The sequence below is a fragment of the Schistocerca piceifrons genome, chromosome 2 (assembly GCF_021461385.2).
Source record: "Schistocerca piceifrons isolate TAMUIC-IGC-003096 chromosome 2, iqSchPice1.1, whole genome shotgun sequence".
NCBI classification, from domain to species: Eukaryota; Metazoa; Arthropoda; class Insecta; order Orthoptera; family Acrididae; genus Schistocerca; species Schistocerca piceifrons.
In genome coordinates, this window is record NC_060139.1 from 232,623,761 (window position 1) to 232,637,013 (window position 13,253).

General features: G+C 42.9%; 1 protein-coding gene across 1 annotated transcript in view; it reads left to right on the forward strand.

Moving 5' to 3' along the window:
• LOC124776922 (apyrase-like) overlaps nt 1–13,253 on the forward strand; it is a 163,079-nt gene that overhangs the window by 97,266 nt on the left and 52,560 nt on the right. The window contains exon 4 of the mRNA XM_047252136.1: nt 4,734–4,931. Within this exon, the coding sequence (XP_047108092.1) occupies nt 4,734–4,931 (198 nt within the window). The remainder of the gene's footprint in view (nt 1–4,733; nt 4,932–13,253) is intronic.

The following is a 13,253-nucleotide window of genomic DNA, read 5'->3' on the forward strand; positions in this document are numbered from 1 at the left end:
TAGTACGTTGTGTACACGACGTTACTGCCGCCTGCATATGTGCATATTGCTATCCCATGACTTTCTGTCCCCTCAGTGTACACAGTCTGACTCATAGAGAAATTTTCCCAGAGAAGAGGCACAGGAAACGAAATGTAACTTCGTGGGTTGAAAGGGTGAGTGATTTTATTTTGGTGATTACAAAATAATCAATTCGCAAAGCACTAGGCAGTATGAGCCCATTCAACAGTAAGGCGTTGCACCCGCTCTGGTATGGAGGAATGCACTGATTCGGTTGTGAAGGGTGTCATAGAGCCGTTGTAGCCCACTCCTGAGGCAAACTGGCCGAACAGCTGTTGTAACTGGTCCTTGATATAGTGGATACTGTAGGGATGGAGCTGATGTCAGAGCTGCTCCATGTTCCATCAGCGATAGTTCTAAAGAGCACCTCAAAATCACACAGACAGTTCACAGACAAATTTCCATTTGTCTATGAGCATTGTCTTGTTGAAAAATTGCATCATGATACTGTCGCATGATGACGCAGGATGTCTGTGACGTTCTGTTTTTCCATCACTTATCTCAGTCACTACCAGCCGTGACCCAAAGATATATGCAACGGCTCCCAAACCACTGTGCTTCTCCAAAACATTGTAGGGATGGGACGCCTCTTCATGTCATCGCCATTCTCGTCGACGATGATCATCATGTGGTGGAGTGAACCGTGACTCGTCGCTGATGTGATGCCATTGGTCAGGAGGCTCTGCTTCCCACGCATGGCAGTACTTCAAACGCAGCCGTTTGTGTTGTGTTATAGGCAGCCTATTGTGGGACGGTAATTCCTTAGTCCGGCTGCTACCAGCTTCCCGTGATGTAGGGGCGACACAATGAGGTGACAAAATTCATGGGATAGCGATATGCACATAGACAGATGGTTGCAGTATGGCGAACACGAAGCATGGAAGGGCGTGCATTGGCGGGGTTGTCTTTCGTACTCAGGTGATTCATACGAAACGGTTTCCAACGTGATTATGGCCTCACGACGGAAGTTAATAGACTTTGAACGCGGAATGGTAGAGCAAGACGCATGGGACATTCCATTTCTGAAATCGCTTGGGAATTCAATATTCCGAGGTGCACAAAGACTGTGCCGAGAATAGCAAATATCAGATATTAACTTTAATCACGGAAAACTCAGTGGCCGACAGCCTTTACTTAATAACTACCGATGGTAGCGGCGTTTGCGTATAGTTGTCAGTACTAATAGAGAACCAAAACTGCGTGAAAAAACCGCGGAAATCAGTATGGGACGTACGACGTACGGATCCGTCAGGACAGTGCGTTCAAGAGCTAAGGCAGCAGATGACCGACGCGAGTGCCTTTGTTAACAGCACAAAATCGCCTGCAGCGCCTCTTCTGGGGTCTTGACCACATCGGTTGGCCGCTAGACGACTGGAAAACCGCGACCTGCTCAGGTGAGTCTCGACTTCAGTTGGTAAGAGCTGATGGTAGTGTTCGAGGGCAGCGCAGACCCAACGAAGTCGTGGACCCTGGTTGTCAACAAGGGACTGTGCAAGCTGTTATAGGCTCCATAATGGGGTGGGTTGTGTTTAGATGGACTTGGTCCAGTGGTGCAAATAAACTATGGGACTTAACATCTGAGGTCATCAGTCCCCTACACTTAGAACTACCTAAACCTAACTAACCTAAGGACATCACACACATCCATTCCCGAGGCAGGATTCGAACCTGTGACAGTAGCAGCAGCGCGGTTCCGGACTGAAGCGCCTAGAACCGCTCGGCCACTGCGGCCGGCTCAGCTCGACCAGAAGATCCAGTCCATTCCATGTAAACACAGGCCACACCATTATGGATTCACCACCCAGTTGGCACATTGCCTTGGTGACAACCTCGGTTTACGACTTCGTGGGGTCTGCACAACACTCGAACCTTACCATCAGCTCTTACCAAGAGGAATCAGAACCCCTCTGGCCAGGCCACGGTTTTCCAGTTTTCTGGGTTGCAACCGATATAGTCACGAGCCCAGGACAGGGGCTGCAGACAATGACGTGCTATTATCAAAGGAACTCGCGTCGGTCGTCTGGTGCCATAGCCTATTAACGCAACATTTCGCCTCACTTGTCTGATGGATAAGTTCGTCGTATGTCCCACAATGATTTCTGCCGTTATTTCACGCAGTATTGCATGTCCGTTACCGCTGACCACTCTACATAAACGCTACTGCTCTCGGTCGTTAAGTAAACGCCGTCAGCCGCTGCGTCGTCCGTGATGAGAGATAATGCTTGACATTCAGAAGTGCCAGCACTCTCTTTACACTGTATATCTAAGAATACTGAATTCCCCAACGATTTCCGAAATAGAATATTCCATGTGTCTAGCTCCAACTACCTATCCGCGTTTAAAGGCAATTAATTCCTGTCGGGCGGCCTTGATAACGTATGAAAGCTTTTCGCATGATGCACTGCCCTTTTATACCTTGTGTACGCGATAGTATTGCAATCTGTGTATGGGCATATCAATATCCAATGACTTTTGTCACCTCAGTACAATGCAGTGTATTTCAAACAAAGACACAGAGACAGAACCACGATAACATATGGATGTCAAACCCATATGACATATCTAACAAGTTTTATAATAATGTTTTCTAATTAATATTTGCCTGTAATGTTAGAACTATTGTACCAAAAATATGTACCATTTACTTACAGTTACCCTTACGAAGTCTATTTGCTGAAATTGGCCTATTGTAACTAATGAAACGATCTGACTTAGCAACGTTTTAGGAGTTGTAATTACATTGTTACTTTTTTACTTATTGAAAAAAAATGTAAAGTGCATAGATGTTTTTTTTTCAACTTTGTTTCTAGATCTGAGTATCCAAAATTTTATCCAAACTGCTCAATAGAATAAATGTGCAAAATAAACGATGAAAATGGATAAGAATATATTTTAGGGGCCGGTACCCCACAGCCCTTATGTATTTGAAAAATGCCACATTACCACCTTGAGCTGCTGGTATAATACTTCACTTATACAACCAGTTTCAGTCATCTGACCGTCATCAGGTTCCTAAAAGTATTAACAGAATCATCTTAGGCGAAATATAAAATCTTTATTGTCGGCTGATAAAACCGTGAGCATTACGCTGTCATCACAACGCAGTGGCTCCCAACCTGGGGGTGTTTACCCCCTGAGGGGAGAGATATAAACGAATCTATTCGATTCTATTTCAGTCACGAAACTAAATTATTTACAAAAGATCATTGTTATTATCACAATTTTGTAAGACTCTAATACTAATTATATAAGTTGTGAATAATTACTTTTTCTCAGTTAGTAGCATTAACGCGGTCGAGGTTATAGGTTCCTCACATAGTCCACCATTACACACATATGTTTTGCTTTGTCCTGCAGATCGCTGATGATAAAAGTGAGGGATTTTCTCTGCCTTGTGATTACTGGGTGTTGTGTGATGTCCTTAGGGTAGTTGGGTTAAAGTGGTTCTAAGTTCTAGGGGACTCATGACCATAGCTGTTAAGTCCCATAGCCCTCAGAGCCATTTGAACCATTTTTTGATAAAACTGAGTCATATACGTAACAAACGCTATTAGTACCTAAAGAAAATGTCTTCTCCAAGTTGTAGATAGTATCTGCGTTAGTCCAGAAATTGCTTCATTACTCGCTTCGAAACAGATAAATGAATTAATTGGCAGCTCGACACAGTATTAACTACAAAAGGGCTATTACAATGCTGTACACAATTTTATTTTTGTTATTATTATTATTGTTAGGGTGGTTAGATATAAAGCATTAACAGCCTGAAGTCATCCAATTTCTACCATTGAAGAAGTAAGGAGTGCAGCAATGAAGTGATTCACAAAAAGAAAGTGTAGTGCACACATCTGAACTTGTTAAATTTTAAATGGGGTTGCAGTGCGCAGGTCGAGCGAGTGTCGCAATCGAGAGAGTAATACAGGGGAAGTATGTTCTGTAACAAGTGTCTGCCCTTACTGTGGATAGTTAGCTTTCTTCTCTGAGGTGGAGTTGAGGGTAGCACTTGCGATGCACAACGAATTCCTTCTTCATTCATTCTAACACACAAGCGCACACACAAACTAAATATCATTCATCTTTCACCATTTTAAAAATAAAAGTGTCCCAAGAAGTCTTTCGTTGTACAGTTAGGTGTTAAAGTTGGTGATAATGTGAGGGAGGGGGCGGGAGGGTGGAGGTACTAAGTAATGTCTGATTACACTCACGGTTGATGGTCTAAGAAAGATTGGGAAGCCGGCCGAAGTGGCCGTGCGGTTCTAGGCGCTGCAGTCTGGAACCGCGTGACCGCTACGGTCGCAGGTTCGAATCCTGCCTCGGGCATGGATGTGTGTGATGTCTTTAGGTTAGTTAGGTTTAACTAGTTCTAAGTTCTAGGGGACTAATGACCACAGAAGTTGAGTCCCATAGTGCTCAGAGCCATTTGAACCATTTGAACCAAAGACTGGGAACCACTGTCGTATCGTAATATAAATTACATCGTCAGTCTATAAAAACTGTGCGACGGAGTGTACACATTCATGTTAAAACTGTACTCACGATGTTGTGAATAGTTTTGTGAACATGATGATCATACAACTGAAACATCTTGTATAAATAAAGTACTTTATCACTAAGGCGGTAACATGACATTTGTCTAATGGATAAACTTAATGAAAAGGGTACTTTTGTGACGTCAGGGACTCCTCCGGACAATGACACCGCCGAAGACGTGTACCCGGTGATGGTGACGCAGGAGAGCGGCCACAAGGTGGCCATCGTGCAGGCGATGGCCTACACCAAGTATCTGGGAAACCTGGTGGCCACGTTCGACAGCAACGGCGAGCTGCTCAGCGCCACCGGGAATCCTGTGCTGCTGGACGAAACCGTCGAGGAGGGTGAGTAGGGGCGCAACTTCAGCCGGAGGCCACATTTCGGCACGCGTGTGGGTTGCCGCTCTGACGCCTGCTTCACTGGGCAGTTCGAACAGGGCAATGCAAAGCGGAACGCCACATGAGGCGCTATAAAATGCCGCACTCGTAAAGTTCTAACCAGCCACACTCACAATGTGTCGATAAGAACCTACGAGTTTGGATCTTATTTATTTATTGATTTATCATTAGCTGCAGTGCCCGGCAGTTGCTAGTGGTGGTGGTAAGTTATTATGGGATCAAACTGCCGAGGTCATCACACACACACACACACACACACACACACACACACACACACACACACACACTCGAGGGAGGACTCGAACCTCCGACGGGGAGAGCCGAGCGAACAGTGGCAAGGCGCCCCAGACCACACGGCTACCCCGCGTGGCGCCCGGCAGTTGCCACGCAAAGTGATTGACCCTGTGCCTTATTGATGTTCACAGCGAACACAAGCCCCAAGGGAATCTGGAATCGAACTAAATCAAAGGGCATTTCTGAATCAGTAGGTGTTAACGGTATGCGCCGAATGGATACGTCTTTACTGTATGTAAAGATGATTATTTGCGCCATTTGTTATTACGTTTGCGATAAGCATCTCATTCGTTTTTTGGAGCATTCGTCTTCAATTGTTTCAGTTCAGTGTTCACTGTTTCAAATGGGTCTGTGTTTGAGCAAGACCCGAACTGTTCGAACAGTTAACGCCACAGTTCGAGAAATCTCAGGTTCTGCTCGATATTTTGATCGGCCCGCTATTAGTGACGTTTGTTGGAACTATATCCACGAGCTGCCTTATCGTTGGTAAGGGGTTTTAATAATAAATAAGTAATAAAAATAACTGTGAAACAAGATGTAAAAATATTTTCTAGGCAATATATCATATGTAAAAACGACACCTAATCAATAAATAAGAATTTCCAATCATGTTTCTGTCAAATTCGCGAACTCTTTGCTCGTCCCACGATCTAGTGACGTCTGATGCTACTACATCCAGGACGGGTATTGTCGCTGTAATTTATTCTCGAGCCAGGAATTACAGGCCGTTTGCTACGACATATTTCGTTTGTTAGACATTTAATTTCTATTAATTTTGTTTATTATTTCATCTCAATGTAGAAATTTGAAGTAAATCTACCAAGAACTGTTAAAGATTTTCCGTGACAACCTTTCCCTTATTATATTTCGAAAAATATAGCGAAATCTTATGTAGACAGTGACCTTCCTCTTCTCTTGAAAATAAATTGTGTAAAATTTCATCAAGATCAGAATAAAACTGTAGATTTGTAGAAATTACAAACACACACACACACACACACACACACACACACACACACACACACACACACACACGTCCCGTCGGAGGTTCGAGTCCTCCCTCGGGCACGGGTGTGCGTGTTGTTCTTAGTTTAAGTTAGTTTAAATAGTTTGTAAGTTTAGGGACCGATGACCTAAGCAGTTTAGTCCCTTAGAAATTCACACACATTTGAACACACACACACACACACACACACACACACACACACACATTTCTTCATATGTATAGATGTTCCATTACATCGTAATCTTACACGTCTGGCAGTTAACTTGAAATATTATCTGTAGAATCTTATGGATTCATGTTTCTAAATGGCTAAAGCCGTCACCTGGGCAGTAGGTCCTCAACTTCCAGTCGCAGGTTGCCTCTCTAATGGCTTCCAGAGGCAATAAAAACTTCATATTCAGTATTTCACATGATTATAGATTGAATTTAAAAAAAAAATTAAGAGGTTAAATCTTACGTTAACCATTTGACAAATATTGAAGCTAGAAGCTGTGTATTTGTCTTGGCGCAACTTTACTTGGAACGCACGAATTACCCAGACTGTATTAATCCATTTACTACTTCTGACAAACTTCACACACAATTTCCGATCTTTCCGAATTTTTTTTCTCTGGCACCTCCAGCAAAATAATGGGAGGAAAAAGTTATCACTTACTGCATTTTCGCTGTCTATGCCGTAAATCTTCAGCATGAAGCATGACGTTTTAATTTATCACCACTTTACTACTAAATCTATGTTTCCACACACGCCACGGAATATACCTACAAAATTATTATAAGACACATATTTAGCACATTAGTTCGTTTGTAGAGTAATCACACGTTTGAATTTGTTTTATACATTGGCGTTAGATTCAGTAAAGAAACTTGTCAACACTGATAATACAACTCGGTATGTGTCACATACATTTCTTTGCAAACATAAAATTAAAATGCAACAAGACCTAACAATCGCATTTATATCTACATATACAGATGTTTATCTTGAGTTACAATTACACAGATCTGTTATTCTTCTATCACATACCAGGGTTTTTCAAGATCTGTATGAAGTTGTAGTTGACACCAAAGTATTGTCATAGGCCTACAACGCGGAATGTTACTGAATTACAAGAGATGGTATAATCTGTCGTGAATTTATGAATTAAGTCTGATTTGTTTGTGGGCCATCATCCTCGTTTTGCGGTTATTTGTTTCCTGAGAATGTCCCTCTCTTTTATTAACCTTTTGCTTTTTTGAGTCAGCAGTCTTCTGACTGGCTTGATGCGGCCCGCCACAAAATCTTCTCCTCCCGTTACCTCGTCATCTCAGAATTACGTCGGCACCCTACATCCTCAGTTACTTGTTGGATGTATTCCAAACTCTGCCTTCCTCTACATTTTTCTGCAGCTACATCCTCATACATATTCCGAAAGCCAGCATACGGTGCGTGGCGGAGGGTACTTTGTCTCACTACTGCTCATTGTTTTTTACTGTTCCAGTCAGTATTGGAACGAGAGAAAAACGACTGTCTTTATGCCTCCGTACGGGCTCTGCTATCTCTTGTCTTCGCACCCCTTGCGCGAAATGTACATTGGTGACAGCAAAATCGTTCTTCAGGCAGCCGGAAATGCTGGTTCTGCAAATTTTCTCAGTAGGGTTCCACGAAAAGAATTTATTTCCTCCCAGAAATCCCATTTGAGTTCATATTAAACAGTCCTGGCAAATACGTAAACATAACACTTGGCCTCTGTCTAGTGCGATATACCGATTGTAGGATCACAGTGTTGACATGTATAGACAAATCCTTGCATACGGGAATGATATTGAAGTGTAAAAAGCAGTACAAAATTACTCAACACACATTCAAAAACGGATAAAAACTAACATTAAAAAAACAAGGACACGGATCAAAGTGCTTACACGAAGCTGCATCGACAGATATGACATTTACATTAATCGAATTCGCAATGCCAAATAAGGACAACAGTCAGCTGTTGAATGGAATGACGACAATGAAAATTTGTGCCGGACCGGGACTCGAACCCGCACTGTGCGTAATTGTTTTGGTAATCTTTGTATCCATTTTTGTCATTGTTTTGAGGAAATGTGTACTGTTGGTTCACATCTTAATATCACATCTGTATCTAAGGATTTGTTTGTTCTTGTATGAATTATGATTCCCACAATCGATATATAGCAGTCACCAGAAGGCATCCAATATGTTTTGTTTTTATCTGTCTCGTGGAAAGGCAGTCCCGACCGTCTCCTGTACACAGCAAGCCATGTCGCATGCACAACGCCCGCCGTGCTTACCCCTGCGGTCGGTAGAATGCTCATATCGCACCCGGCAAGGACAGTGACACAACTGAAAAATGCTATACTTGAGAGAAACCGACTGAAATAATTCTATAAAGCTTATGCTGAAATGATGTAAGCTTCTTTTAAATTTCAAGTAAGTATATTTGGCAGTAAATTCCATTATATTCTAGGCAACAATAATATGGTCATGTACAACGAGGCGCCAAAGGAACTAGTAGAGACATGCGTATTCAAATACAGAGATATGTAACCAGGCAGAATACGGTGGTGCGGTCGGCAACGCCTACGCAAGACAACTGTGGAGCAATTGGTAGATTGGTTATTGCTGCTACAATGGCAAGTTATCAAGATTTAAGTGAGTTTGAACGTGGTCTTATAGCCGGCACACCAGCGATTGAACACAGCATCTCCGAGTTAACGATGAAGTGGGCGATCTTCCCACATGGCCATTTCACGAGGATAACGTGAATGTAAGAATCCGGTAACACATCAAATCTCCGACGTCGCTGCGGCCGGCAAAAGATCCTGCAAGAAGGGGACCAACAACGACTGAAGAGAATCGTTCAACGTGACCCAAAGTGCAACCTCTCCATGAATTGCTGCAGATTTAAGTACTGGGCCATCAGCAAGTGTCAGCTTGCGAACCATTCAACGAAACATCATCGATATGGGCTTTCAGAGCTGAGCCGCGCGTGGCTCGTGTTCGTGCCGGTTATTGCTTAACATATTTAATTTGCGGTACTGCCGTCCCGTTTCTTATTCGATTTACCATCGTCACCAAGTTGCTGGCTTGCCTCCCCATGAGTGGCAGCAGCAGAGCTTATCGATAAGAGCACTGTCGTACCACAGTCTAACATAACAGTCGCGACACTCACTGCTGTAAAAGTTGCCGTTTGACAGATGGAGCGACACTAGCGCTCCAAGCGGCGGGTAAGGTGAACGTCAGACGCGTCGTAAGCATAATGTTTGTTTGCATCCATTTACTACGTAATTTCCGATTTATTCGAGTTATTTTCTTGCCTCCAAGAGTTTGTGTAGTATCAGAAGGCACATACGTTCTAGAAATGATTCTAAAATATGCGCAAGTATGGACAAAAACCATGAATAGAATGGCAAGCTACAACACATTCGTGAAGAAACACTTGTGACATTGGACAGAATTGCAGCTTACCACGTTGATATCAAAAGAATATAAACACACAGATTCACATGTAAGAAGCACAGACACGTACCTCTACATGCAAAAGCGATCGACAGCTCGTTTATCGTTCTGTAGGCTTACTGTGTTTGTCGCCTGTTGCCACAAGTACGACCTTCATCTTTATATTATTCTAAGTGGGACAAGCATCTGCCAAATAGTGGGAGACATATGCTGAAAACACTATAATGAGCTGATTACATACATTTCACGAAAAAACAAATATTTGAATAATTTTCAAACAATCTGTCTGTAGGCACTTTCCTTGTCCCGTAATAGTTTCGCTTCTGCACATTCTTACTCTTCACACGCTTTTGTAAGACACGAACAGCTGCACTCAATTTAACCACTTCATCGTCAAAGCAGGTCTGTGTTGATGATTCTCACGAATCTGGCACTGATAGATGGAGAGTCGAACTGGCTGCTTCTGTGTCATAGGACTGTTTTACAGCATTAGATTGACTGTCGAATCTTTGTGGCAGTTTCTTCTTCATCGTCAGTTGAGGGGGTTTATTTGGAATGTCAAACAGTGTGGGTACTGCATTCCAAACGAGTTTGTTATTATCTGCGTTCATGAACCGGTTTTGTTCGAAATGTAGCGAACAAAAACTAATATTATTATACAGGTAAACTGGGTCTTTCTTCATAAGGTCTTCTCGTCTGCTATTAACTAGCCATTTTCTGCCCCTAAAACGAAACATTCATCATTTATACACATATAGTTCGCAAGTGAATCCTGACGATACAGTTTAGTAACTTGATGGTATATACCTCCCAGGATCCTTAGGAAACCTAAAAAAAGACAGCTGTGGTGTCTTCTTCCTGTTGTTGCTGCAATTTATTGCGCTACAAACGCTCCCGATGGTAAAAACCATTGTATAAATCAAAATAAACAATCACTATTTGCTTTAACGATCGTACCGGACTCACAGTTCAACCTACCGGCCGCTTGGGGCGCTGCTGGCGCTGTAGCAACAAAATAGAGGCGAAGTGTCGCGACTGTTATGTTAGACTGTGGTCGTACTATCTTTGGAGCGACCGCTAGTATTTCCGGGTCGTCGTGTGTCGGGAGTTCAGTCGGGATGGAGCAGCAGTGAGGTCCGGACAGCCATGACTCGCCCGACCGTTGCCAACACACATAACTTGAGTGGGGACGACCTTGGTGTACAGTTCGGTTGGTCGTCTCATCGGACGACGTGTGTTTGGTCGCCGACCACTTCTGGGTTCTCCGCTAGTTAGTCGGTTGGGATGGAGCAGTGAGCAAGTCTCCGCGGTGTGAGGCCAGGCCGGGACCGCTGGCGGTGTGCACGCGCTGTCGGGTCGTGAGGCACCAGCTGTGAGAGTGACAAACTTCGTTGCCCACCGAACCTGGACACTGAAGCTGAGTGATCAGTTAACCTGTTATGAAACCTCAGCTATTGTGACATCTCTTCATTCATTTGCACATTGTTGCTCCCTGGGTTGTTCGGGCTAACAGCAACATATGATGTGTTGTAGTTGGCGAAATCTTGCAGCCGTCTTCCTATATTGTGATTAATTATTAAATTGTCTGTTACTTACCAGTGAAGTGCTACAGTGGTATTTTTTGCACTGTGGACGTTAATGCCCCATTTACCTGTCCTGGTCGTTGGCAAAGTTTTCCAGTAGTGTGTCTTTCCTCATCATGTTGATGCTGTCCAGCACAGCAAGTAGTTCGACAGCCTTTTAAGTTGTTTGGTTAATATTTTGCTTAGAGCGGTTATTGTTTCGTTGGCTGTTTTTAGACTCCAATTTCTGAAGTCATAGTGCTGTTCATATCCTCGTCCTCGGCTCATATTTTTCGTTGTTGTGCCATTGGTCAGATGGAAGGGAATTGGTTAAACTGTTGTTCGGTCCTTGGGCCGTCCCTAGTTTGGGTTTCCATCTGATTATTTAACTTCAGCTCTTGACTGCCTGTCTCACCTCACCTTACGTTTGAGCTACCTTCTCAGGCCGACCCTTGGGACAGTTCTGGACACCACTTGCTTTGTTTGTTTTAGATTGTGATTTTCATTTTAGTTTTTGAAGTATTGTAGAAGGCCTTCACCTGTGTATTAATTCAGTTCTTTTTAAATTTTACATAAAGGCCTTCAGCCATGTTAAATTAAAATATTGAAGATTGATTTTATTTTTAAAAAAAAAAATTTTTTTTCTTAAACTTGTTTGTAATCCAGGCCCTAAGCCTTTAGTTGTTCGATGTGTTTTGTGTGCCCTTCAGCCAAGGATTTATGTGAACCCCTTTTAATAAGGCCTTCAGCTATGTGTATTCTTTAAAGGAATTTTTTTTAATAAGAAGGAAGGGGTTTATTTTGAATTGTTTGTCTGACTTGTTCAGCCATTGTTTCAAATTTGTTTGTGGCCTTCAGCCGTGCAATAAGTTAATATTTCTTTAATTAGGCTTTTGGCCATTCTGTTGTAAGTTTAGAAAGAAATTTATTGGTTGGAGTAGTTGCTTATTAATGTGTTTTAACTATTGTTGTCCTTCAGACGTCTAGTGTAGGCCTTCAGCCACTAATTGTTTTCAATTGCATGTTTTTTTAGAAAAAAATAATTTTTACCCTCTATTTTTATTGATCTTGGTTTCTAAGCCAGGCTTCTGCCGTTCTTGTTTTTGGTGTGGTTTTGGGCCTTAAGCCCAGAAGGCATCTCAAGTTTTCTTTAACTAGGCCTTCATGCATATTGTTTAATTATGATCTTTTAAGCAATGTGTAAACAAGTGGTATGCAGGAAAATAAAGTTGTATGTTTGATTGTGCAATTCACAGTAACTGTTTACAGCCCCATCCACAATCATAACCTTATCCTGTGCGCTCTCTGAGAATCTACCAACCAGGTTTCAGGAGCTGTATACCCTTGATGACTGCACAACACAAAGCTTTACGCCTCGCCTGACGTCGTCAACACTGACACTGGATTCTTGATGACTGGAAACATGTTGCCTGGTCGAACGAGTCTCATTTCAAATTGTATCAATTGGATGGACGTGTAAAGGTATGGAAACAACCTCATGAATCAATGGACCCTGCATATCAGCAGGGGACTGTTCAAGCTGTTGGAGGCTCTGTAATGGTGTGGAGCTAGTGCAGTTGGAGTGATATGTGGGGTGTCGCATTGTCCTGCTGGAATTGCCCAAGTCCGTCGGAATGCACAATGGACATGAATGCACGCAGGTGATCAGACAGGATGCTAACGTGTCACCTGTGAGAGTCGTATCTAGACTATGAGGGGTCCCACATCACTTCTACTGCACACAACCCACACAATTATAACGCCTTCACCAGACTGAGTAGTCCTCAGCTGATATGCAGGGTCCATGGATTCATTAGGTTGTCTTCATAGGCGCACACGTCCATCCGCTCTATACAATTTGAAACGAGACTCGTCCGACCAAGCAAAACGTTTTCAGTCATCAACAGTCCAGTGTCGGTTTTGACGGGCCCAAACGAGACGTA